A 24,318-nucleotide genomic window follows, 5' to 3' on the forward strand; every position below is an offset into this window, starting at 1 on the left:
TCATTTTTTACGTGAATGAAGTATAATGCTATTAGGTGAGTGACAGGAGTCTTGTGTACCTTAAATCCTAGAAATTTAGCTGTTTAGTATTTTATTAATTGAAAGTATGCTTTACCCTAACTCATCAAAGCGCAAACTGAGCAGTACATTGATGAAGAACAGATTTTCTTTTAAAAGATGCATTTTATTTCTCAGTTTAATGGCTGTTTTCAAACAGCTTCAGAGGCACATGCTCTTCAAATACATTAAAATTCTGTGTATTTCTTGAGAATTAAAAGAAATGTGTATCACTGTATCAGCTATAACATGTAAACATATGAAGAGTGTGTTTAAAGCTAATACATATTAATGACATTTATTTCAGACCTAAGGCGGCTGTTCTGGAAACTTTCCGTTGCTTGGTATTCCTAATGTTGTATAAATTCGGTCATCTGAAGCCTTTCATTCCCTCTTTGTCATTTGCTTTTGAGGTAAGACATTTGTTTTAGGAGGCTATAGTGTGATTATACATCTATTGCATATTTAATCCATTCATTCAATAATGCTTTTGTTTATTTTGTGACTAGTACTTGTGGGAAACTTAACCTATCCACTTACTTACCATACCATATTAATTGTGTCACCTGGTGCCAGTTGATACTGTTGAGTTTCAGCTTTCTGGTTTTTAAATTTGCATTGATACCATTAACTTCATAGAATTGTTGGAAAAGTTATATTGCATATGTTTGTAAAGAAAAATTAGGCCACATAGTTGGTTTTTCAGCAAGTAAAAAAATTACAGAAAGTTATTGACAGAGATTCTTCCATTTGAGATTTTTCTTTTTAGGCTTTTAAGGTAAAGATTTGATTAAAATGCCTTATCAGTTATCCACAAGAGATGATGATGCTATAGAAATAAAACTATTGATATTATTGAGATTTTTTTCTACAGCTGAAAAATATGATTTGACCTTCTGTGATGATTAAAACTTATCTTCCCAGAACTTCCAAAAAGTTGGGGGTATATGTTTATTATCTCAGGTCTTAAGTAACTGTGAAAAAATTTTTATTCTCATCACTAAACTTTTAATGGACATGGTTTTGTTCTTTTAAATTAAGGGTTTTATCATTTAACTTGGGTGCTGAACATACCAGAATATGCAATATGTCACCTTATTTAAACATGAAATGTAAACGCAAACATGCTGCTAGCATCAGTGGAAAGACTAAAACAGGTGCTTTTATAATTTAGTAGCAATAGTAAATTGGAACAAACTCTTTGGAAAACAATTTGGTGCTACCATACAAGGCATATGAGTATAAAAATGAAGGAAGATATATGTATATATATACACACAGACACACACATAAACATAATGTGTGTTCCAGATATATATATATATATATATATATATATATATGGAAAGATAAATTAGAATTTAATATATCGTTGCCTATGGGAAGGCAAATTGTGTAACTAGGAGAAAGAAATATGGGAAAGATTTTAACATTAAGTTAATATTCTTTACCACCTTTAAATTTCTGCACCACCTGAATATATTTATTTTAAAAGTCATGTAAATTTAAGAAATGAGGAATAAAATATTAGTATCAGGATACTAGATATCATCCATCTAATACATTCTGCATTTAAATAGGCACTAAATAAAGTTTATATGATGGATGCTTATATTGTTTCTTGAGAGTATAGCCTAAAAACAAAATGAGGAAATGTAATTTACACATATTTAATGAAATTCAGAAATACACATGCCAAAAAAATAAAATATTAAAATCAAAGAATAGCATTTTCACACTCTAATGAGGGAAGATATAATTATATGTATGAAAGAAAATAATTCCACTAAGTGAATCTACTCTTGGATATACTATGGTAGTTTATCATAAATGCTCCAGAAGCAGAGAATGTGGGTTCTTTAAGGTAGCCATGGTATAAATAAGTGGGAATGTAGGGTTATAGAATGACATTGCATTTGGGGTTCTTTGATGATAGGATAGTGGAGAACAGTGTAGTATGTCCAGCTTTTGAGTGTGATGAATTCTAGTGGTAGATGCTGTCCATTTACTTATTTTAATCAATAAGTGAACATGAGTGGCTAAGACCTGAGCTTTGAAACCACATTGCCTGAATTTGATTTCTAACTCAGAAACTTACTAGTATTTTTCAGCTTAAATATTATTTGTCTTGCATTCCTTGTCTATAAATGGCTGAAGTATTAAGGTCTATCTAATAGAATTTTGAGTATTAAAGGAGAATCTGCGTAAGAGATTTAGCACATTGTGTAACATACAGTACATGCTCAATAAATATTAGATGCCATTCTTATCATTTTATATGAAATGAAAGATCCCATGGATTAATACTTTGGTTTGCCTCAGGATCCAAAAGTCAAGTTTGAGAACAACTGTCACAGAGGAGCAAATAATGTTGGACCTAAAAGTCATGATTATGAATTCTTAGACATGAGACTCTGTGCCTCACATTGTTTACCTGTAAAATAGGTTTGATGGGAGTTAATATGCACTGAGATTTTACGGTGTTCTAAATGCCCTACTCCTTTTACTTCATTTAATCTTCATATCAGTGTAGCGGGGGTGTAGCTACTATTATTTTTATAATAAAAAAATTGAGTTACAGAGAAGTTGAAAACCTGTCAATTAACATAACTAATAAGTGAACAAGTCAGGATACAAACTCAGACAGTTTGATACTGTAACTCTTAATTATCTAGCAACATTTTCTTCCATGTAATGATAGCAATACTCATCCAACCTCAAGGAATTTATATAAAAAATAGAGATGCAGTATAGCAAAGCTACTTTGAAAAATGTAAAGATAAAAAAAAAGTTCTTGTCAATTTGACTGCAAAAATGTTTTGAAGACTAGTGGCTTCAGTGTTACTTTTGAACTATCTTTAGTTTATGATTCAAGGGAGGGAATACAAAATGGCAAAATCTTTCTGGCTGCTTATCTACTCTTTCCAGAACCTGTCCTGTCCATCTAGGCACACAGGCCACCGATTCTTCAAGAGTAAATATTGACTGTGATTTGCCAAGAAAACATTTCCTTAACATGGTGTGTTAATGCTATCTGCTTACATGGTTTTGTGCAAAAATTTAATGACACAAAGGATAGCACATAGAAGCACCTGATACATTTTGGTTACTATCCTTGTTTGTATTACTATTAGTACTCCATAATTAGATTATTATTGCTGCTATTATTATTAGAGTATTATCATCATCATTATTATTTTAACCATTGAATTCCCATTGGTAAAACTGAACAAGTCTTCTCTGACCAGAGGTCAATAACTATATGGTAAAGACCGGGCAAGTATTTCCTTATCTACATTTTACCTGTGAACCAACCTTTTCTTCCACTTCGTTTTAGAGTTCAAGAAAAGTATAAATTACTAGTCATCAATTTGTATGTTTTTTAATTTAAATTCAAAATTTTAAAAAACCTAGTTATCAGTTCTTAAATTCTTAATTGTGAATTTCATATTTGTGTTTTCTGTACATTAGAACTTTGTGTAAATTTTTACTATTTATCATAGTATTAATAGAACTAATTCTTTGCCCCACATAAGGAGGATAAAAACCTAATAAATATGGCCTCAGTGACTACATTCAGTAGGAATCAGGGGTGATTATATTATAAGGACACAGTGTTCTCATCATTTTTCTTTGAAGCTATCATTAGAATCAGTGTCACTGAAGCAGTTAATCCCTTCTTTTATAAATCAGTGTTGTATATTTTTGCAACATCAGCTTGTAGCCCTGTGACTTTTCTCTATTTATCTAGAAGGCTTGTTGGAAGTTCTTCTGTTATACTGCTTCATTATGTAAGTCAGATGCCATAGATTTGCACAGTAACTGTCCTTCTATGTTATACCTGTACTGCTGGCTGTACCTACAGCTTTAAACAAATATATGCAAGCACACACGGAATGGAAAATTGATCTTCAACTTTTTACTTAAATTATAAACCAGTTCTTAGGTAATTACAATTCTGAGTCAGAAGTACAAAGTAGAATTAACTTTGATCCTGTGACCAGTATGTAGAAGATTTATTCCCTTTAGCTTCTGTCCACAAGAATATGAAGAAAGGGAGTGGTGCTTGGACTATTTATAAATAGAATTAACTACTATAGAAATGCATAGTTGTTTATTTAGTGTGTGCAGTGGTTAGTCCATACCCTTGAATATTTCTTTAGCTAGGTCAGTTAATATTTTGACCACCAATTCATATACTTTTTTTTAAAAGAAGATTATTTATTTGTTTGTTTGTTTGTTTGGAGATCATGGGCGGGAAGGGGGTGTGGTGCAGAGGGAGAGGGAGAATCTCAAGCACTCTCCACACAGAGCAGGGACCCTGATATGGGACTTGATCCTGTGACTCTGGGACTATGACCTAAGCTAAAATCCAAGAGTCCCACGCTCAACCTACGGAGCCACCTAGGTGCCCCAACCTTTTTCTTCTTTTACTTGCTTTGTCATTCATAGGAAATTTTTTAATTTTTAAAAATTTATTTTTTTCTTTAAAGACTTTATTTTCTTGATGGCGAGAGAGTGCATGAGACAGAGAGTGCATAAGAGAGTGAGCATGAGTGACGGGAGGTAGTAGCAGAGGGAAAGGGAGAAGCAGACTCGCCATATAATATAATAATATATTATTATAATATATAATAATTATATCCATATAAATTATAAACACACATACATACACAAACTATACAGACACATTTAAAATAATGTTTTTAAAACTAGGGCATTAGAAGCAATGAACATATGAACCTGAAAATATCTGCTTATTAGTGGCCAAATAATTTGAGTTGATTTCAGAAGAACTTTTGGAATTTGAAGAATGGCTTTAAATTTAGACCTCAGAAAAATTCTAGGTCTTAGCATTTAGTGTATCACTAGATGCTCTTTCAGTGCATCCCAAATATTGTTCTTTAATTTCTCTAGGAGTGTATAGTTTATAGAGGTGATTGGACAGGAAATGGTACTCTATGGAAGTTGATGGGAGTTAGAAAGGATGGGGCTTCGGGGTGCCTGGGTGGGTCAGTGGGTTAAAGCCTCTGCCTTCAGCTTGGATCATGGTCTCAGGGTCCTGAGATCAAGCCTTGCATTGGGCTCTCTGCTTAGCGGGGAGCCTGCTTCCTCCTCTCTCCCTCCCTGCCTCCCTGCCTAGCTGTAATCTCTGTCTATCAAATAAATAAATAAAATCAAAAAAAAAAAGAATTAAAAAAAGATGGGGCTTTATTGACCCAGTTGTCTATGTTATGATTCTGGATTTTTTTTTTTAAGATTTTATTTATTTATTTGCGAGAGAGACAGAGATAATGACAGAGACAGCAAGGGAGAGAGCACAAACAGGGAGGGGAGGGAGAAGCAGACTCCTTAATGAGTGGGAGTCTGACTCAGTGCTCAATCCCAGGACCCTGAGAACATGACCTGAGCTGAAGGCAGACGTTTAACTGACCGAGTCATCCAGGCACCCCTGATTTTTCTAAACATTTTTTTTAAGATTTTATTCATTTATTTGACAGAGATCACAAGTAGGCAGAGAGGCAGGCAGAGAGAGGGGGAAGCAGGCTCTCTGCTGAGCAGAGAGCCTGATGTGGGGCTCAATCCCAGGACTCTGGGATCATGACCTGAGCCGAAGGCAGAGGCTTTAACCCACTGACCCACCCAGGCACCCCTATTTTTTTTTTATTTTTTTAAGATTTTATTTATTCATTGAGGGGAGGAGAGGAGCAGAGGATGAGGGAGAAGCAGGTTCCCCACTGAACAGGGAGCCTGTTGTAGGGTTCAGTTCCAGGACCCTGGTATCATGACCTGAGCCAAAGGCAGATGCCTAACCAACTGAACCACCCAGGTACCCCTCATTCACAGGAAATTTGACGGAAAGACATTCCCTTCATTCTTTCCTTCATTCATTTCTCACTAATGGCCGGCACAGACATTTTTTTTTTTTTCTACTAGCTCATGTGTAATTTGTTCTTTCTAAGATGTGCCTACGAAATTATGGTTGATTTCTTTTTCTTGCATCAGTAGCTTTAAAAATGTCTAACCTGATAAGCCTTTAAAGGGAAGATAGCAAAATCAAACATAAATAGCTATATTTGACAAGTATATATGTATATAAGAACATGGGAAATACTTGTTTACAGATATTTTGATCCTGTATCTCTTTGTTTCATGTAACTTTTTAGTTAATTGGGAAGATAGTTAAGGTACTGGAGAAAGAATTGGCTTTGAATTCACACAAATCTGTCAATCCCAGCTCTGTCATTTGGTTGTGTGGTCCTCGGGAAGTTACCTAAAATAACCACAGCTTAGCTCCCTAGCTTTTTCCCCTCAGCAAAAAGAATTAAAATGCCCTAGGGGTTGTTTCAATATTCAAAAGACTAAAGGAGGTAGAACATAGTGATACCTGGTAAATAAGTAGTGAGTATTATTTATAATAATTATATCCATATAAATTATAAACACACATACATACACAAACTATACAGACACATTTAAAATAATGTTTTTAAAACTAGGGCATTAGAAGCAATGAACATATGAACCTGAAAATATCTGCTTATTAGTGGCCAAATAATTTGAGTTGATTTCAGAAGAACTTTTGGAATTTGAAGAATGGCTTTAAATTTAGACCTCAGAAAAATTCTAAAATCTGATTTATAGTTTTTAGTTTATGTTATTCAAACATCACTCCTAGATGGTAAACCAACTTGTATCTGCTGAAGGTGTGCACAAGAGCTGGGTAGAATTTGAACAGTAAGAACTTGGGGGGGGAAGGTGGAAAGCACTTGACTTAAGGGAGAGTACAAATGAAAAGTCCAGAAGCAGGGGAGACCACGGACTGCTCAAGTGATAACAGGTGCCTAGTAACAACAGCCCAAAGTGTGGATCCTGATAGGAGGTAAATGCCCATGGAAGATCGAACCAGCTTGCCTAATACTTTCAATGGTGCAGAAACATTTATTCCACACTTACTGGAACACCTGCTCCAGTAAAAACAGAGCAAAACCTTGTCTTTGTGGAGATTAGCTTTTAATCAGTGTATTAATTTTTGATTGCTGTGTAACAAATTACCACAAATTAAGTGGCTTAAAACAACACACATTTATTATCTAACAGTTCCCGTGGGTCAGGAGGTCAGGCACAGTTTTGCTCAAAACTCTGTTAGGATCTCAAGAGGCTGCATTTAAGGTAAGTCTTGGCCAGATTGTGTTCTCATCTGGAGCTCAAGGACGGAAAAATCCACTTCCAAGCTCATTCACGTTGTTGACAGAGCTCATTTCCTTGCAGCTGTATGACTTAGGACCCCAGCTTTTTGCTGGCTTTTGAGCAGAGGCTGCTAGCAGGTGCCGGAGGCTGCCTGCAGGTCCATGCCATGTGGGTACCCTCAACATGGCTGCTTACTTCATCAAGCCCGCAAGGAGGGCTTTTCTTCAGGAAGGGCTCAACTGCTCTGCTTAAGAGATTTTGCTGATGAAGCCACATTCCTCCAAGATAATCTCCTGTTTTGTCAAATGAAAACAACTGATTTCAGGTCCTAATTTCAGCTGCAAAATCCCTTCATCTAGGCTGTATTCTGTTGGCTAGAAGCAAGTCAGAGCCTCACCCACACTCTAGGGGAAGAGATTGTACAGGCTAACAGACCGTGAACAGCAAGGATGGGGATCATGTGGCCACCCTAATCTCTGTCCGCCACAGTTGGGGAGGATGCACACAATAACTCAGACAAATACTTATACACATACACATATATGTTTTTACTCAGATATATGGCTTGGTAGATAATGATAATGACCATGTTAAAAATAAATCAGGGTTGGAGGAGGCAAAAGTTTTCAGAACATGGTACCCGAGAAAGGCTGGTGGCATTTCAGTTAAGACCTAATGGGGCAAAAACCATATGGGTTCCTGTGGACGGGCAGGTAAAGGCAACATCAAGTGCCAAGGTGCCAAGGTAGGGTGTCCGATCATGCACATGAACGTGTTTGCAACTGAATAAGCAAGAGGAAAAGTGGTAGATAATACAGTCAGAGCAATAATGGGGGTCAGACCATATAAGCCCTTTTGGTCATTGAAATTACCACTTTACTCCAGGTAAAATCACCCCCCTGGAGAGTTGGAACAGAGGACATGTATGAACTGACTTAGTGGCTGAATTGAGGACAACAAAACTGGGGTATAGGGAGAGAACGCAAGGGCAACGGTTAGGACACTATTGTAAATGTGAAGGTGAGAGGTTAGTGTCCTAGAGAATGTAAGAAGTAGTCAGATTCAGGAAGCAATTTTAAAGTAGAAAAGGCAAGATTTGCTCACAGGTCAGATGAGAAAATGGAAAAAACAAACAAGAGTTGAGAATGACTACAGTGGTTTTGATCTAAGAAAATAAAAGAATGGAGTTACCATGAACTAAGATGGGCAGAATCTAGGAGGAAAAGTTAAAAGTGGCCGTGGCTCTCCAAATTCAATTATATTTGATGGGATTTTGTTTATTGATTTCATGGTTATCTTCTTGCTGATAGGGTTCTTAATCTGTTTTGCACAAACAGTTCAATGCAGAGAAGGTAAATGGGAAGAAAACACTGACATTTCATTAGTGGTTGTGCTTATGTATTGTGACTCTATTTTTTTTTTCTTTGAGATTTTTGCATTTTTTAATGAACATATATTACCTTTAATTCCATATAATGAAGTCTTTTTTTTTTTTTCAGCCAACTTTACCTGTTCAGAGTTTTGTAATAGGAGTTAAGATGAAATATATAAAAGATAGGTCTGGACAACCAGAGAGAAGTGAGAGCTTCAGTTAGATGCTTGAATGCTGTTGGCAATGCCAGGGGGCAGCATAACATGGATGGGATGTGCCCCCACCAGCTGTGCTTCCAGGGCTACTATTTATAGGAGGTATCACTGTAAAGTAACTGAAATGATGTCATAAAACCATGATTTTTTTAAATTGAGACTAATTTTTTAGACCAATTTAAGTTTTTCCGAAAAACTGAGGAGAAGGTAGAGATTTCCTATCTACCTCTGGCCCCCACGCATGCACTGCCTCTTCCGTTATCAACATCCTCCACCAGAATAGTGCATTTGTTACAACTGATGAGCTTAGCTTGACACATCAGAGGCACCCAAAGTCCATAATTTTCCTTATGGTTCTCTGTTGGTGTTGAAAATTTATAGTTTGGACCCATGTAAAGTAACAAGTATCCATTATTATGGAATCATACAGAGTATTTCCACTGCCTTAAAATTCTTCTGTGCTCTGCCTAGTCATCACTCCCTATACTCCTTAATCGCTGACAACCACTGATCTTTTCACTGTATCCGTAGTCCTGCCTTTAGTCATAGAGCTGGAATCAGTGAGTATAAAATTATTTTCAGATTGTCTTCTTTCACTTAGTAATATGCATCTAAGTTTTCTTCATGTCTTTTCATGGGTTCATAGCTCCTTTTTTTTTTGGTGCTGAGCAATTTTCCATTGTTTGGATATAACACAGTTTATTTATTCATTCACCTACTAAGGGACATTTTGGTTCCTTCCAAGTCTTGGCAATTGTGAATAACAATGCTATAAATATCCCTGTGCAGGTTTTTGTGTGGACATAAGTTTCTATTTCCTTTGGGTAAATACCAAAAAGGACCACTGCTGGATCCTAAGAGTATACTTAGTTTTGTCAGAAATCTCCAAACTGTCTTCAAAAATGACTGTACCGTTTTGCATCCCTGTATAAGAATTTCTTTTGCTCCATATCCTCACCAGCATTTGGTGTTAACAGTGATCCAGATTTTGGCCATTCTAATAGGTGTATAGTGATATCTTATTGTTTTAATTTGCATTCCCTGTTGACATATAATGTGGAGCATCTTTTTGTATGATTGTGTGTTCTTTAGTGAGATGTCTGTTAAGATCTTTGGCCCATTTTTTGAAATCTGGGTTTTTTTTTTTATTGTTGAGTTTTAAGAGTTCTTTGTATATTTTAGGTGATTTTTCTTCATCCAGTGTGTCTTTAGGAAATCTTTTCTCCCAGTCTGTAACTTATCTTCTCATTCTTCTGATAATTGTCTTTTGCATAGCAGAAGTTTTTAATTTAAAAAATTCAGCTTATAAATTATTTTTTTGATGGAGTGTGTCTTTGATGTTGTATCTAAAAAAACATACCCAAGATCATCTATGTTCTTTCCTATGTTATCTTCTAGGAGTTTTATAGTTTTTCACTTTTAAATTAAATATGTGATTTTTTAGTAAATCTTTGTAAAAATTATGTCTGTGTCAGATTCATTTTTGTGTATGTCAATGTCCATCTCTTTCAGCACCTTTCTTTAAAAAGACCGTCTTTGCTCCACTGTATTGTCCTTACTTCCTTGTCAAAGATCGTTTGACTGTATTTTTGGGCCATTTTCTTGCTCTCTATTCTGTTCCATTGATATAACTGCCTTTTCTTTCATGAGTACCATACTGCCTTGATCATGGTTGCTTTCCAGTAACTCTTAAAGTCCGATAGTGTCAGTCCACCAACAGTGTCCTTCTCCTTCAAAATTGTGTTGGCTGTTTGGGGTCTTTTGCCTTTTCACTTAAACTAGAATCAGTTTGTCAATATTACAAATGAACTTACTGGGATTTTGATGGTGACCATATTGAATCTATTTGGAAGAACTGACAATATTGAGTCTTTCTATACCTGAATGCAGACTATCTCTCCATTTATTTCGTGGGTGTTTTTTTTTTTTTAAGATTATTTATTTGAAAGACAGAGTGTGGGGAGGGAGGGGCCAAGGAAGAGGGAGAAAGAGAATTTCAAGCAGACTCCCGCTGAGTGTGGAGCCCATGTGGAGCTCTATCTCACAACCCTGAGATCATGACCTGAGCCAAAACGAAGAGTTGGATGCTTAACCAACCCACTGAACCACCCAGACACCCCTTCCATTTATTTAGTTTTTCATTTCATTCTTGAAGTTTTATAATTTTCATCATACAGAACTTGTATATACAGTATTTTATTAGATTTATTGCCTGAGTACTTTTTTAGTTTTAATGTAAATGGCATTGCACTTTTATTTTCAAATTCCACTGGTTCATTCCTGGTATATAGGAGAATGATTGACTTTTTATATTAACCTGTACCCTGCAACCTTATCCTAATCACTTATTAGTCCCAGCAGTTTTTTGTTGATTCTTTCAGATTTTCTACATAATCATGTCATCTGCTTAGCTTAGCAAGAAAGGAACAGAATGAGGAGTTTTTAACTTTTTATTTGTGTATTTATTACTAAAATAATCAGAAAGCTTCAGTTAAATTATATCCATATGTAACCTTTCTGGCTATACCATCATTTATTTAAATTTTTACCGATAAATATCATAGGTAATTTTAGTTTAATAATGCTACAGGTAGTATTCTAAGTGGTTTGTAAATATTATTTCCTTAAATACTCATAGCAACTTTATAATGTAGCTGCTACTATATGTCACATTTAACAGACGAGGAAATTGACAAGTTGCCCAAGGCCACAATCCTTTATATAGGAGAGACAGGATTCCAACCCAGACAGTCTCGAACCTGTGCCTTTAACGTGCTATACTGTGAATCATGACTTGAATTTTTTAGCTACTGTTATGTGTCAGTGTTAGTGTTCTTTTTTTTTTTTTTTCTTTTTTTTAAGTCTGGATTTATTTAGTTGGAAGTGATAGAAAATTCAATAAACACTGGCTAAGAACAAAAGGGATTGGCATTCTTTAGGGCCTGGTCCTGGATCCTGCTTTCTTCCCTGTCCACCCTTACCTATTTTTCTTTCTTTAAACACCATCAATGTGGAGATGACTCCCAATATTGTATCCCCGATCGGAACTCTAACCTCAGATATAAACTCACACATTCTGTTACCTATCCAAGATCTTCTCTTGAATGCCGTAGGCACATTGCATATACAAATGTGAGCTCTTAATGCATTCTCCTACATATCCTATTCCATCTCAGTAGACTTCCATCTTAATAAATAGGCACCACAGACACTTCCATTCATTTCATATATCTAGGAATCATTCTTGTTTTACCTTCTCTTTTGCCACCCATCAGCAACTTCTGTGGCTTCTACTCCAAGATACTTCTTAGACTTCATCCCCTTTGTCACATGTTAATATAAAACACCAGCATGTCTTGTTAGGTCTGCTTCAGTATATTCCTAAATATTCATTCACCTTACTCTTTTCTTGATACTCTCCAATACATTTTATATGTATAACATGATAAATGTAATTTAAATTGCTAAATGGCAATTGCTAAATGGCTTTAGATGGCATTTAGGATAAAATCCAAACCCTTTACCATAACCTATAGGGCCCTCAGTGAAACATTCATAGACATAGTCAGTTGCCACTAACGGCTCATTCCTCAATTTTGGAAGTTATGCTAATAAAAAGAATATATGGATAAATAAAATTACAGCTCTAAAACACAGCAGCTTACTTTATTTCTGATAGAGTCATGAGAAAAATTGTGTAACTTTTTTCATTTGCATAGTTAGGAATTTCTTGGAAGAAACCTACTTCTACAGAAAAAAAAAGAATAACTGTGATATATCTGCAGGTCACTTTGATTCATCTCAATATTTTTCTTTAATTACCTCATCTTTTAAAATTTAAATATGCTTATTTTAAATGGAAAAGTTTTCACTATAATAATAGGAAACCCTAAAGTTAAAAATACCCAGAAATAGAAATACCCAATTTAAAAGGTCATAAGTTTTTGAAATAAAAATACTAGTAAAAATAATAACCCTAACTCAAAAAAATCATATCTGAAAAATTGAATCCCTATAAAAATGTCATTAAATGTGATTATTCAGCAATATAGGGATATTTAGCTTTAATGTGATTGTCAGAATCACTTCTAGCACTCACATTTCCATCCTAATTCCATCCCAAAAGATTCATTTGAATGAGGTCAAAACAAACAAGTGAAATCAAGATAAGTAAAAAGGAAAAAAAAAAAAAGACTTTGTGCCTCAAACTAATGTTACACTGTATATTAATTAACTGGAATTTAAATAAAAACTTGAAACTAAAAATAAAATAAAAAATAAATCACATGATCAGAAAAAAAAATTAAGATAAGTAACAACCTGAAAACTCACAGAGAGGTGCTTCTTTGTCTCACAGGCCCTGATTGTGGGTCTTGGAGATCAACCTTGAGGACACATTCGGTGTGAAAAGATACATATACTTGGTCCCCCAAGAGATGGATATCAGGTATATTCCTTTCAGGGTACCAGAAGTCCCTGCTAAGTAATGGAGAGTAGTGTTTAGATCTTAAAGACCTTGGGAAGGAACTCAGTTTGGAGTGCAGAAAATCCCACCTGCATCCAAAGAAGATACCCTTGGAGGGATCTTTAGCAGCGTGTCCCAGAGTTCCGACTGAAATCATATTGAGTACCACCATTAGTATGTATCTTAACCTTTAGGAAACATCCTAAAGTTGTTTTCCCATGTGGTTATAAAATTTACCATTACCAGCGTACACATGCCCTCACCAAAGCCAGAATTATCTTAACTTTTGTTCATCTGGGGATTAAATGTCTCATTGTATTTCTAATTGCCATTTTCCTGTTTACTGCTGAAGTGAATCATTATTTCATCTTTATTGGCCATTCATATTTCTTTTCCTGTGATGGGCTTTTTCATGTCATTTACCCATTTTTCTATTTGGTCGTTATTTTCTTCTCCTTTTTAAAAAGTCTATATACGAAGAAATCCTTTTTCATTTTTATTTGTTATAAACCATATTCTCTCAGTGTGTAGTTCGTCCCATTGCCCTGCGATTGAACTCAGGTGGATCTCATTTCTACAGAATAATGCCAAATAACAATATACTGCTTTCAGTATATTGTTATATGAAGTATAATAGCATATGAAGATGGTATTACTAAATCATTCATTATAAGTAATTCAGATAAACATAAGCTTTTTTCTATATGGTGTTCGATATATCTAGCAACAATTCCTTATCTAACCATCAGTATGTCTACATAACTCCTGAACAGGGCTATGAATCGAGGCTGTAATTATGCAAAAATATGATGCTAACATATAATTTGAAGATTAATTCCACAATCATGGCTCCTTTAGCAAGATTGTGAACTATTTGAATTTTAAATACATGTTTCAGGATTTCCCTCATCCTTTCGTAGGGGAGAGTACTCAAATTTAAAGTTTATCCAAAATTTACTCTGTGGCATAGCAAAACTGCTAAAATGTATTGAAATTCCTCTATATACATGATGCTGTATTACTGAAAATATATTTTATGTGACATAAGAAATTTTTATTGTTAGCAAAATTCCAGAATTCATGGAATAGCATAAAAGACACAAATACTGAGGTTTGTTGTTGGTTTTTTTTTTTTTTAGCAAATTTCCTTTGAGATTTTGTCATGTGTTCATAACATAAAGCTTTGTCACTTTTTCCTTAACCTTTAACTCAATTTAAGTACCATTGCCACTTTAAAAATATTTTGTTCTTTCACATTCCCTTGTCATATTTTTAGTATCTAAAGATAATTTTTTCAAGGTTTATCATAATATAAAATTAACAAATGTTCACTCTGTTTCAAGTTCTGTGCAAAGAGTTTTATGTGTGTAATCTCATTCATAATGCACATGTATCTCTTATTTCATACCATGTGCTAACCTGTAAGAGTGGATAGAAAATAACTAATGTAGGGATACCTGGGTGGTGCAGTTTTTTAAGCATCCAACTCTTGGTTTCTACTCAGGTCATGATCTCAGGGACATGAAATCGAGGCCCCACATCCCCTCAACGCAGAGTCTGCTTAGGATTCTCTCTCCCTCTTCCTCTGCCTTCCCACTTGTGTTCTCTCTCTAAAATGAGTAAATAAGTCTCTAAAAAAAGAAAAGAAAAGAACGAATGTATTAAGTGAGAAACAGGTTAATAGGTGAAAATGAGTTATTTGAGGTGATTTATATGTGGGCCTTTAAAAAAAAAACCTGTACCTATTACTTTTTCTTGCTATGAACAACAAACAAAATACATGGTAACCAAAATGAAGCAATATTAGAATATAGTACTGTTTTTTTCTTTAAATACATATTACATATATGCATATATATATAATTATACTAGATTATATAAATATATGTGTGTGTATAGCCACATTAAATTTCCTGAAATGTATTGCCTCATGTAGGATTTTAAAATATTGACTCTACATACAAGAAAACATTAATGATAGTTTCCTATGTATCATCTTTTCCTATTAAAATGGCTAAAATTAAGAGACATAGATATATCTTATATTTGTACAACCAGCTCTTTTCTCTTGCTTTTATTTGAAAAGCCCCTGCATGGGCATTCACTAAGAGCAGATGCTTTGGCAAATACTTTAGGCTGAAGGAGATTTTCACCATTAGGTGCTTTCTTCTACGTTTTATTATTATGTGTATTATAAAGAACACAAATTTTATACATTTCTGGTTAGTTCATACTGAAGTCATCAAAACATAGGTGAAATGTAAAGGAGAATTTTACATTAAAAATATTCAGTCTTGGGCGCCTGGGTGGCTCAGTGGGTTAAGCCACTGCCTTCGGCTCAGGTCATGATCTCAGGGTCCTGGAATCGAGTCCCGCGTCGGGCTCTCTGCTCAGCGGGGAGCCTGCTTCCTTCTCTCTCTCTCTCTCTCTGCCTGCCTCTCAGTGTACTTGTAATTTCTCTCTGTCAAATAAATAAATAAAATCTTTAAAAAAAAATACTCAGTGTTGGTAGAGGGCACCTGCATAGCGAAGTTGGTTAAACCTCGTACTCTTGGTTTCCACTCAGGTGGTGATCTCAGGGTCTTGGGATCAAGGCCTATTAGGCTCCACTGAGCACAGAATCTGGTTGGGATTCTCTCTCCCTCCCCCTGTGCTCTCTCCGTTTAAAATAAATTAATCTTAGAAAAATAAAAATACTGGGTTTTTTTCTTTAAATATTTTAAATACATTTCTGTCAGTTTAGTTTTTGTTTATTTACTTTGCCTTTTTTTTTTTTTCTTGTTTTGGCTGTTCTTGTTTGAAAACAGGAAGTGATTTCTTGCCTAGAAGAGCAAACATGTTGAATGTAGTTTAACACTGCAAACTTTGTAATTTTGAGTGAGGTCTAAAATGGATACAATCTCTATTAATTACATTGTTTATATAAAAATAGGAATTCAGGTATGTTAGAAATCTAGCTCTGTGCATGGCCAATTCCTGACCACTGAACCAGTTTCCATCCTGTCTGCTCCTATCCCTCCATATTTTCACGGATGTCCTTTAATCTGACTTATTTGTGGGTCTAATCTGCCAGTGCCAGCATGGTAAATTATGAGCAGCAGCTTAAGGTAAACATCATTTACTCATAAGAAATTGTTTCCACATCATCTCAGTTTTCTGCTTGGCATTTAAAAAAGAAACTCTGTCCCTTTTTATAATCACCTGTCCTACGTTTGAAATAATAAAGAGCCCCGCATTTTGCCTGCTCCGGTCTGAGTGTGCCGCGCGTTGTGCTATGATTTATGACCTGAGCATCCGACACTCTCCATGCACTAACAAGATGGCCCGCTGCGTTTGAAATATATCCCCTAAATGAAAGCAAACACAGCTTTGTGATAGAAAGCCTTGTCAGCAAGCAAGGAATTAAACACGTGCAATTTATAATTTTTAGTCTTTCTTTTTGCTTTGCCTGTAAGAATGGCTAAAATAGGTTAAAATCCATAGGTGGACAGGATTTCACATATTAGATGAGAGCTCTAAGGGGAATCCTGACCTTGAGGAAAAGGCTCAGGGAGATTTGGCAGAACGTCAAGGTGGTTTCCACTAGGACATGACAGGGACTCATTATGGGCTTGCCGTTGCCTGTAAGCCGGTTTCACTACCATCAACTACGAGGCCAGAATGCCTGGTTCCAGATGCTTTTGCCAATTGACCGTAAAATTGCTATGCATTTCTGGCCAAGCCCGAGTTTTTAAAAGCTCCCCTCCTCCTCCCCTCAACACCCTAACCCCCAATTCCCTCTAAAAAGCTGCTCATTATTCTTCCTTTGCCCCCTGATCTCAGCAGAAGAAATACTTCTGGAATCAATTAGAAATGTCTGCCCTTGATGAGGTTTGCACGTGAGTTTGGAGTTGGGAGGCTTTGATAGTGTCAGCCAACAGCTGCAGTTTCAGGTGGTAAAATCCAAGAAGGAATTTTCCAGGGTTTATTTACCATCATAAAAAATTTTTAAAATAGGCAAGACATGTCGGGAGACGGTCTTACATGCCTTTGAAAGTGAGGTTAAATTTGGATTATATATTTATTTTATCCACAATGAGCAAACTGGAGATCTCTGATTGGGGAAATCTTACCATTGCCTTAATAGATTGTGTCAAATGATTATAAATACTAGAAACAGGGGTCTCCTTTCCGAAGGTTAATGGTAAAAGAACATCTGTTATTTTTCCTGTCATATTAATTGCTCAACAAGTGGATAGTCAAGATTAATGGGAATCAGAACCCATTTTCTGAAAATAATGTGAATTATTCTGTGTGATATGTTTGCCTACTCTCTCTCTCTCGAGCTACATATGCATATAAGATTTTTAATTAAAAATTACAACAGGAATTTTTTTCTTTCTAAATATAGCTATTTGGTAAGCTTTTATTAATGCTTATTTGAGAAGATGCTATAAGCTTCTTTTTATATTTGTATGTCCTTTTAAAATACTTAAGCTGTTGTAGCATAGAAATGACATGATTTTCCTGAAGCCACATTGAGAAGCATAGTAACAACCCTAGTACCCAAATTATCACCTGGCGCTTCCAAGCACATGGCCTTTTCTTTCCATGAATACATCATATGCTTCCTGGAAGTCTGCTTTTGTTTCTCCTGCTGACTAAAAAACGGAGATAATTTCAAGTGTACATTTTCATCATGAAAATTTTCACTCCTGCTTTCAAGAAATGTTATCAAACTTTTTTTTTTCCCAAACAAGTCACCATTAAATATAGAATTTTAGTTCCCAGAGATACCTCTTACTTCTGCAATCAATGTTACTTCCCCTTCAAGTGTTGCCATTTCTACTTACATAGTGGTGGAGAGGTGTGAAGCAAGAAATTTATGTCTCTCTAGTAGTGTCTCCATATTTAAAGGCAACAGAGATAAGTTCAGATTTGCGTTTTTATGAGAGCTCTTTCTACATGTGTGAACATTTACCTACTAATCAGTCTGGTTCCTAGATTGAGGTTTTTTGGTTAAACTAGGGGAATAACTGTATTATCAAGTGTACCTAAAATATTAGTACAGTTTATTATATTCATGGAATAACTCTAAGGAAGCTGAAAATTTTCATTAGAATATCTGATGTCTCATGCATGCTGCAATGTTGTAAAGGTTAAAAAGACATATTTTGCCCACTAGTTTCCTGCTTCAAGTCGCATACCAGCAACAAGGGCAAAAACAAACAAGGCTGAACGATTTTTAATTGCCATCTTTAAGAAATAATGTCTCATTTATCCTTCTCCATGTCCGTCATATGCTCTGCATGTCCTTGGTGAGCCAACCTTCCTTTTACTGAGTAGAACAAACCAAAAAAAAAAAAAAAAAAAAAGCATTTATAGTCTTCACCAGCATTCCAGAAGACACTTCCCTGTGACCAAGTTATTACAGCAAGGAAAGTTGATTAATTTATTCATTCATTTTTCTCTGAGCTGAAACATCTTGTATGCCAGCTTTTCCTAAATATGTTCAGATCTAAGAGCAGAATCCAACTGCTTGGCTTTAAGCACATTAACAGTGGAAACATTCTCTCAAGGGAAGAAGCAGAAATCTACTCTTCCCTGACTCTCAAATAGGAGGTTTCCTTATAGTATCAAGTGAGACTACAAACTCACTCTAATCATTTGGGCATGTAGTCAGACAGAAGCATCGAGCTGGTGGAGAATTACTGCCTGACACCCCCACTCGCCCCTCCTAAGTCTGTGTTTGAGTGGTATCATCTTCTCTACGTGCTTGCATAATGGATCCAGGGAAATTGACTGATACAGATTAAAAGCAAATATGGATTTTTCTATATAGTTTATCCTGTCTTTTATATTATTTCTACCAAAATTCAATACTTAACAAGGATTTTGATCTATGGTATAGCACATGAAGGTAATATCTCTCTTAAATTGTTTGTTTGTGACAATGTCCGACAGTAGCGTGGCCTACCTTTGCACAACTATAAAAATTATTGTGATGAGTTGGAAAAAAATTGGACTCAGATTCCAGACACATGGCTGTTATGAATTAACAGCACGAGGGAGGTCACTGGGTTCTCAGCTTCACCATTTGTAAAATTAAGGGAATACGGTAGACTTCTAAAGTTACTTCAGTGTGTAAGATTTCATACTGGTTGTGTGATTGAAAAAAAAAACATTAAATAGCTGCTATTGTTTTATAGTCATATATTTAACTTACTAAGAAAAGGGGGATTCCGAGGAATCTTTGAGAAATAGAGTTGAATTATGAGCTTTTTAAAAAGACAGAACCGAGACAGTAAACATCCTAATTGTACTTTGTGGGACTCTAACTGCACCTCCACCATTAGACCCTTTCAACCTACAAAGTCACTCCAAACAAATGAAAAATTGAAGTCGATAATAAACAGCTTGTTTGTGTGAGTCCATCTTCCATGCAACTTCCTTAGAGGTAAGGATGGAGGTTACAGGGGTTCCAGGCCAATGGAACTGGATTCACATCATCAGAGAGGAGCCTGGAAGAAATCTGTGACTGAGAGACCATTGGGTATTGAAATACTAAAGCCAATATCATTGATGTAAATGATAGCAAGTCTTGAAGTACACTAAGAATCCTTGTGCTAAAAACAGAGACCAGCTCTGCAGAGGGAGTGTTATCAACATCCAGCAAGATTAAGTTACTGTCAGTGTGCCTAGAGTAAAAGCAACCAGAGGCATATATTTCTTTCACTTTGTTCTCATAAAGTGTTAATTATAAATCCACTGGGGTATCACAGAAATAAGTCTTAATTTGAGATGCATAGTGATTTACGATAAGCATGTGGAAGCATTTAATCAACATGCCTTAGGCAGATAATTTAGAGAAACTTTAAGGTCTGCTCTCCCATTTCATTAGTGACACTCTGGAAGTCACAGTGAAAAAAATTATTTTTCTGCTTCCTACATATTCTTCAGATGATTGCTGAAGGCTGTGGATAAATTTGTATGAGATTTTCATTTATTTTAAATTCAACCCTACCCTAACTAAAATGGTGAACTTATTTCAATCTGCAGTGGTACTTTTAGCTCACCCTTATTCCCTTATTCCAAAAGAAAATCTTCAAGTGAAAATCAGGGAGATACTTTACTCATATTTAAGGCCAGTAATAATGACCCTAAAATAGTAGATTCTTTGTGCAGTACACAAGTGTTATAAAGCAGAAATTAGAAAAAAACGTAGCCAAACCTGTAGTAGAATAACATATGTGAGAATACTTGTTCCCAAATAGCCATAGAATGTATGCCAGGGCAATTAATTTTACTTAGAAGTTTGAAATTCTGGTTACTCTCTTCATACCACCTCTGTGTCATCTGACAGTGGCGGTTTTAGCTGTCATTCAGTGAACTTCACTTGCTTATTCTTGGCCAGAGTGATTCTAAGTAGCATGCATTTGGCCTTACTAGTATGTAAATGTATGTTGATAGGGGGAATCGGTCAAAAGATAGAGTCTAGATGAATGAACTTAGGTATCCTTCGGAAACGGAGTTGGGTCATTGGATATGGGCCTTTGGTGGAAAGTTAGACTTTGAAATGCTTTATTATTCTCTTTGGATTACAGGTGAAGGGGGCTTCCATTTACTCCCACTTATGACCAAACATTAGCATAAAACATTCTAATACATATATATATATATAAATATATATATATATATTTATACATATACACACACACTATATATATATATATACACACACACACACTATAATGTAATGTGGTTGATATTATGTAATAGAATATATGCACATATATATAATAAAACATTATTATGAAACCATAATGGTGATGATCAAAGGTATCTTGGGATAACAAAAGTCACAAAGAGCAATAGTTAACCTCAGGGACGTATTTTTGAGAGCCGGAACCATGAGTCAGTGAACTTTACTTTTTTAACTGTAAAGACAGGAGAAGTTATAAGGGGTCACTTTTTACATAAAGATAGGTCTACTGTTCCATCAGTGTTCTGCCTCTAGTATCAGGGTGGTGGCAGTAACAGACTTTAATTTGGGTGTCTCCCGGTCAGCAGATTCTAGACTGAAACTCAGGGTTCATAAGCTAAATCCAGCCTTTGGTTGGATTTTGTCCTGCATAGAGATATTTGTGTTTAATTTAAAATTTGATAGGTTACCAACATTTTTCACTTAGGAGGCTTTAAGAACTTGGATTAATGGTCTCTCTTGAGAAATCCGAGGATTTGGCCATCCTGAGTCTGCCTTCCCTTAGGACATCAGTGAACTGAAGGGAAGGAAAAGTTTGAGTTCCTGAACGCAGGTCCTCTAGACAGGATTTAGATTCCTTCAGTTCATAAACATCCAGCAGGATAGGCAGATGGAAGTTACAGATAGCACGTGGCTCCCTATAGCTATTTACATAGAACAAAATGATTAGATTTCCTATTAGAGGTTCAAGAAGGATGTTTAAGCTTTGAGATGAAAATAAATGGAGGAATAAATGGCTTTTGTTAGCTTCCATCACTTGAGCTATTTTATAATTGGAACCTCATCATCTTTTTTTACTTTACAGAGGTACCCTATGTCTAAAAGATTAAGTCACTTGTCCAGGGTTACATGGTTATTAAAGAACTAGGGCATGGATCTAGGTCTTTTAGTATTCATATATATATGTGGTTGTATGTCCATTAAATTTATTGGAGAGAATACACATACACATGCAGACACACAAAAACAGTAACATTGGAGTCTTCTGGGGAGAGGATTTGCTTGGCAGGAGAACAGATGTGGAAAGGAACTTCTCACGGAATCTTTTAAAGTCTGATTCATGTGAATATAGTACCTAGTTTTTAAAAAGGACCTGTACTAACACTCCAAAGAGTACTTTTTAAAAATGTATAGGGGAAAAAAGAAGTATAATGCATAAAAACATGTCAATTTAAATATATAAGGTTACTTGAAATGCACTTTTAATTTAAACAAGTGGATCTAATTTAAAAAGTAATAAGGTACAATTCAATTCAGACAGCTTTGTTTTTTGCTTATGATCAGCACTAAAATAACTGTTCTCCAGAGCCATATGCTGCATATGGTCAACTCATTTTTCAGGTTTTAATCCTTGAATAACTTGAGAAAGTAGCATCTTGGCTAAAATCAAATTGTTGAATTTTTCTGAATATAACTTTTCAAATTGTCTTGTGTTTTACTTTTATATCTGTGATTGAAAGAAATGAGGAGGCTTGAAATGTAAGGAAAGGTAACAATACAATATTCCTCTTAGTAGTTAGGTGCAAGGATGAGTAATTAAAGTAAATTATCCCCATAACTGTCAAATAAAAATTGCTTGATGAAGGAAGATTAACAAATGTCATGTTTTACCATTGAATCTTAAGTCCAGAATACTTGAAACACTTTGTAATGTTTAAATGTTGGAAATAGGTGTTATGAAGAAATGAATAAACAAAACCCAAGTTATTTACTAAATAAAGTACTTGAGACCTAGACCAAATAATGCTGTTACCTCTTTCCCAATGGAATTTGAGTGATTACATCTGTCTTGGCAAAAGTGGTTTGGTTTATCTTAATGTAGAGTCTATGTAAGGCTTATATTACATTGTTTACATTGCTGATTGAAAGCTAATATACAGTATATGCAGTTTGAGATGCCTGTTTCCAGTTTGAAATGTATAGTTTTTATATGGCAAAGAATACTATCAATGGGTTTTGAAATTTTCCTGAATTTAACCCATCTTTGTTTTTATTACATCTACCAAGACATCATCAGTATTTTCCTTCCTATTGAAAACAAAATCCATTTAAATGGCCCTCTCTTTAATTTATAAGAAAAATGTTTACCTATATTAAATAATAATTATATTAGTAGCACTTTTAATATAATTAACATTTTATTAAAATATTTATGTTTCATTCACCTTACTTTCATCTAATAAATCCCCCAGTCACTCACATACTCAACAAATATATTAAGTACCAACTTTGTGATGGAATTGTTAACAATGGTTAGGAACAGGAAGTCGACTCATACAAATCTTGGTTGGGGTCCTGGCTTTGATATTTACCAGCTGTGTGAATATTGGTAAGCAAGTTTTCATGCTTTCTGGAGGTAATAATAGAATTTTTATAAGAATTAAATGAAATATTATATGTAAAGTGCTTAGGGTGATTTCTGCTCTAAGGTAAATACCAATTGCTACCTGTTACTGATGGTGATAAAAACAATAATAGCATTATCACTACCAAGTATTGAGGCAGATACTTTGGGAGAATGGCAAATGAGACATTATTCTAGTCTTTAAGAATTTGGAAGAGGTGATCAAGTAAACAAGTAATTCCAGTAGATTTTGATATACACATTGCACTCAGAGAGAACATAGAAGAAAAACATACATAATACAGATGTGGTGTGTGGTAAGATTACCCAGGGTGGCAGTGTGTTTTGTGAGCACGAGTGGAAGCTTCCCAACTGAAGGATTGTGAGAAAATTTCAAGCAGACCAAGAAATTCGGACCAAGGCCAGTAGGTAAGAAAATGACTGCTGTGTTGGGAAATTGGCAGTGGTTCTTTATGACTGTAGTGTTAGCTGAGAGTGGAAGAACATAAGGGATAATATTAGAAAAATGAAGAAGAGCAGCAGCATGAAAAGATGTGTGGAGAATGCACATTAAGGAGTTGGGTCTTGGTCCTCAGGCCGTTATAACCACACATTGAAGAGTTTTAAGCATAGAGGCCACTTGATTAGATTCATATTTTACTCTGGTTCACAGAAATAGTTTTGAAAAGAAAGAATCGGTGAGGAATGGGTGAGTGATAGGAAACACCTTATGGATTTATTGAATAATCTTGGTTAGATGTGACAGTGACTTCAATTAGGATAGTTGCCCTCCAGATAGAGGCATAGAATTGGGAAACTCTGAGAGCCTTAGGACCATTTATCTCTTTCAGTGCATCTCAGGAAAAGGACAGTCTCACTAGAGAGAAACTAACAGATAAAAAACAGCAAAAATGATTTAATTTAGATAAAAAG

The 24,318-nt window shown here is 35.2% G+C and overlaps 1 protein-coding gene across 1 annotated transcript in view; it reads left to right on the forward strand.

Moving 5' to 3' along the window:
• AGMO (alkylglycerol monooxygenase) overlaps window positions 1–24,318 on the forward strand; it is a 350,536-nt gene that overhangs the window by 200,365 nt on the left and 125,853 nt on the right. The window contains exon 12 of the mRNA XM_032305555.1: window positions 365–470. Coding sequence (XP_032161446.1) covers window positions 365–470 — 106 coding nt within the window. The remainder of the gene's footprint in view (window positions 1–364; window positions 471–24,318) is intronic.

The sequence above is a fragment of the Mustela erminea genome, chromosome 11, assembly GCF_009829155.1.
Source record: "Mustela erminea isolate mMusErm1 chromosome 11, mMusErm1.Pri, whole genome shotgun sequence".
NCBI classification, from domain to species: Eukaryota; Metazoa; Chordata; class Mammalia; order Carnivora; family Mustelidae; genus Mustela; species Mustela erminea.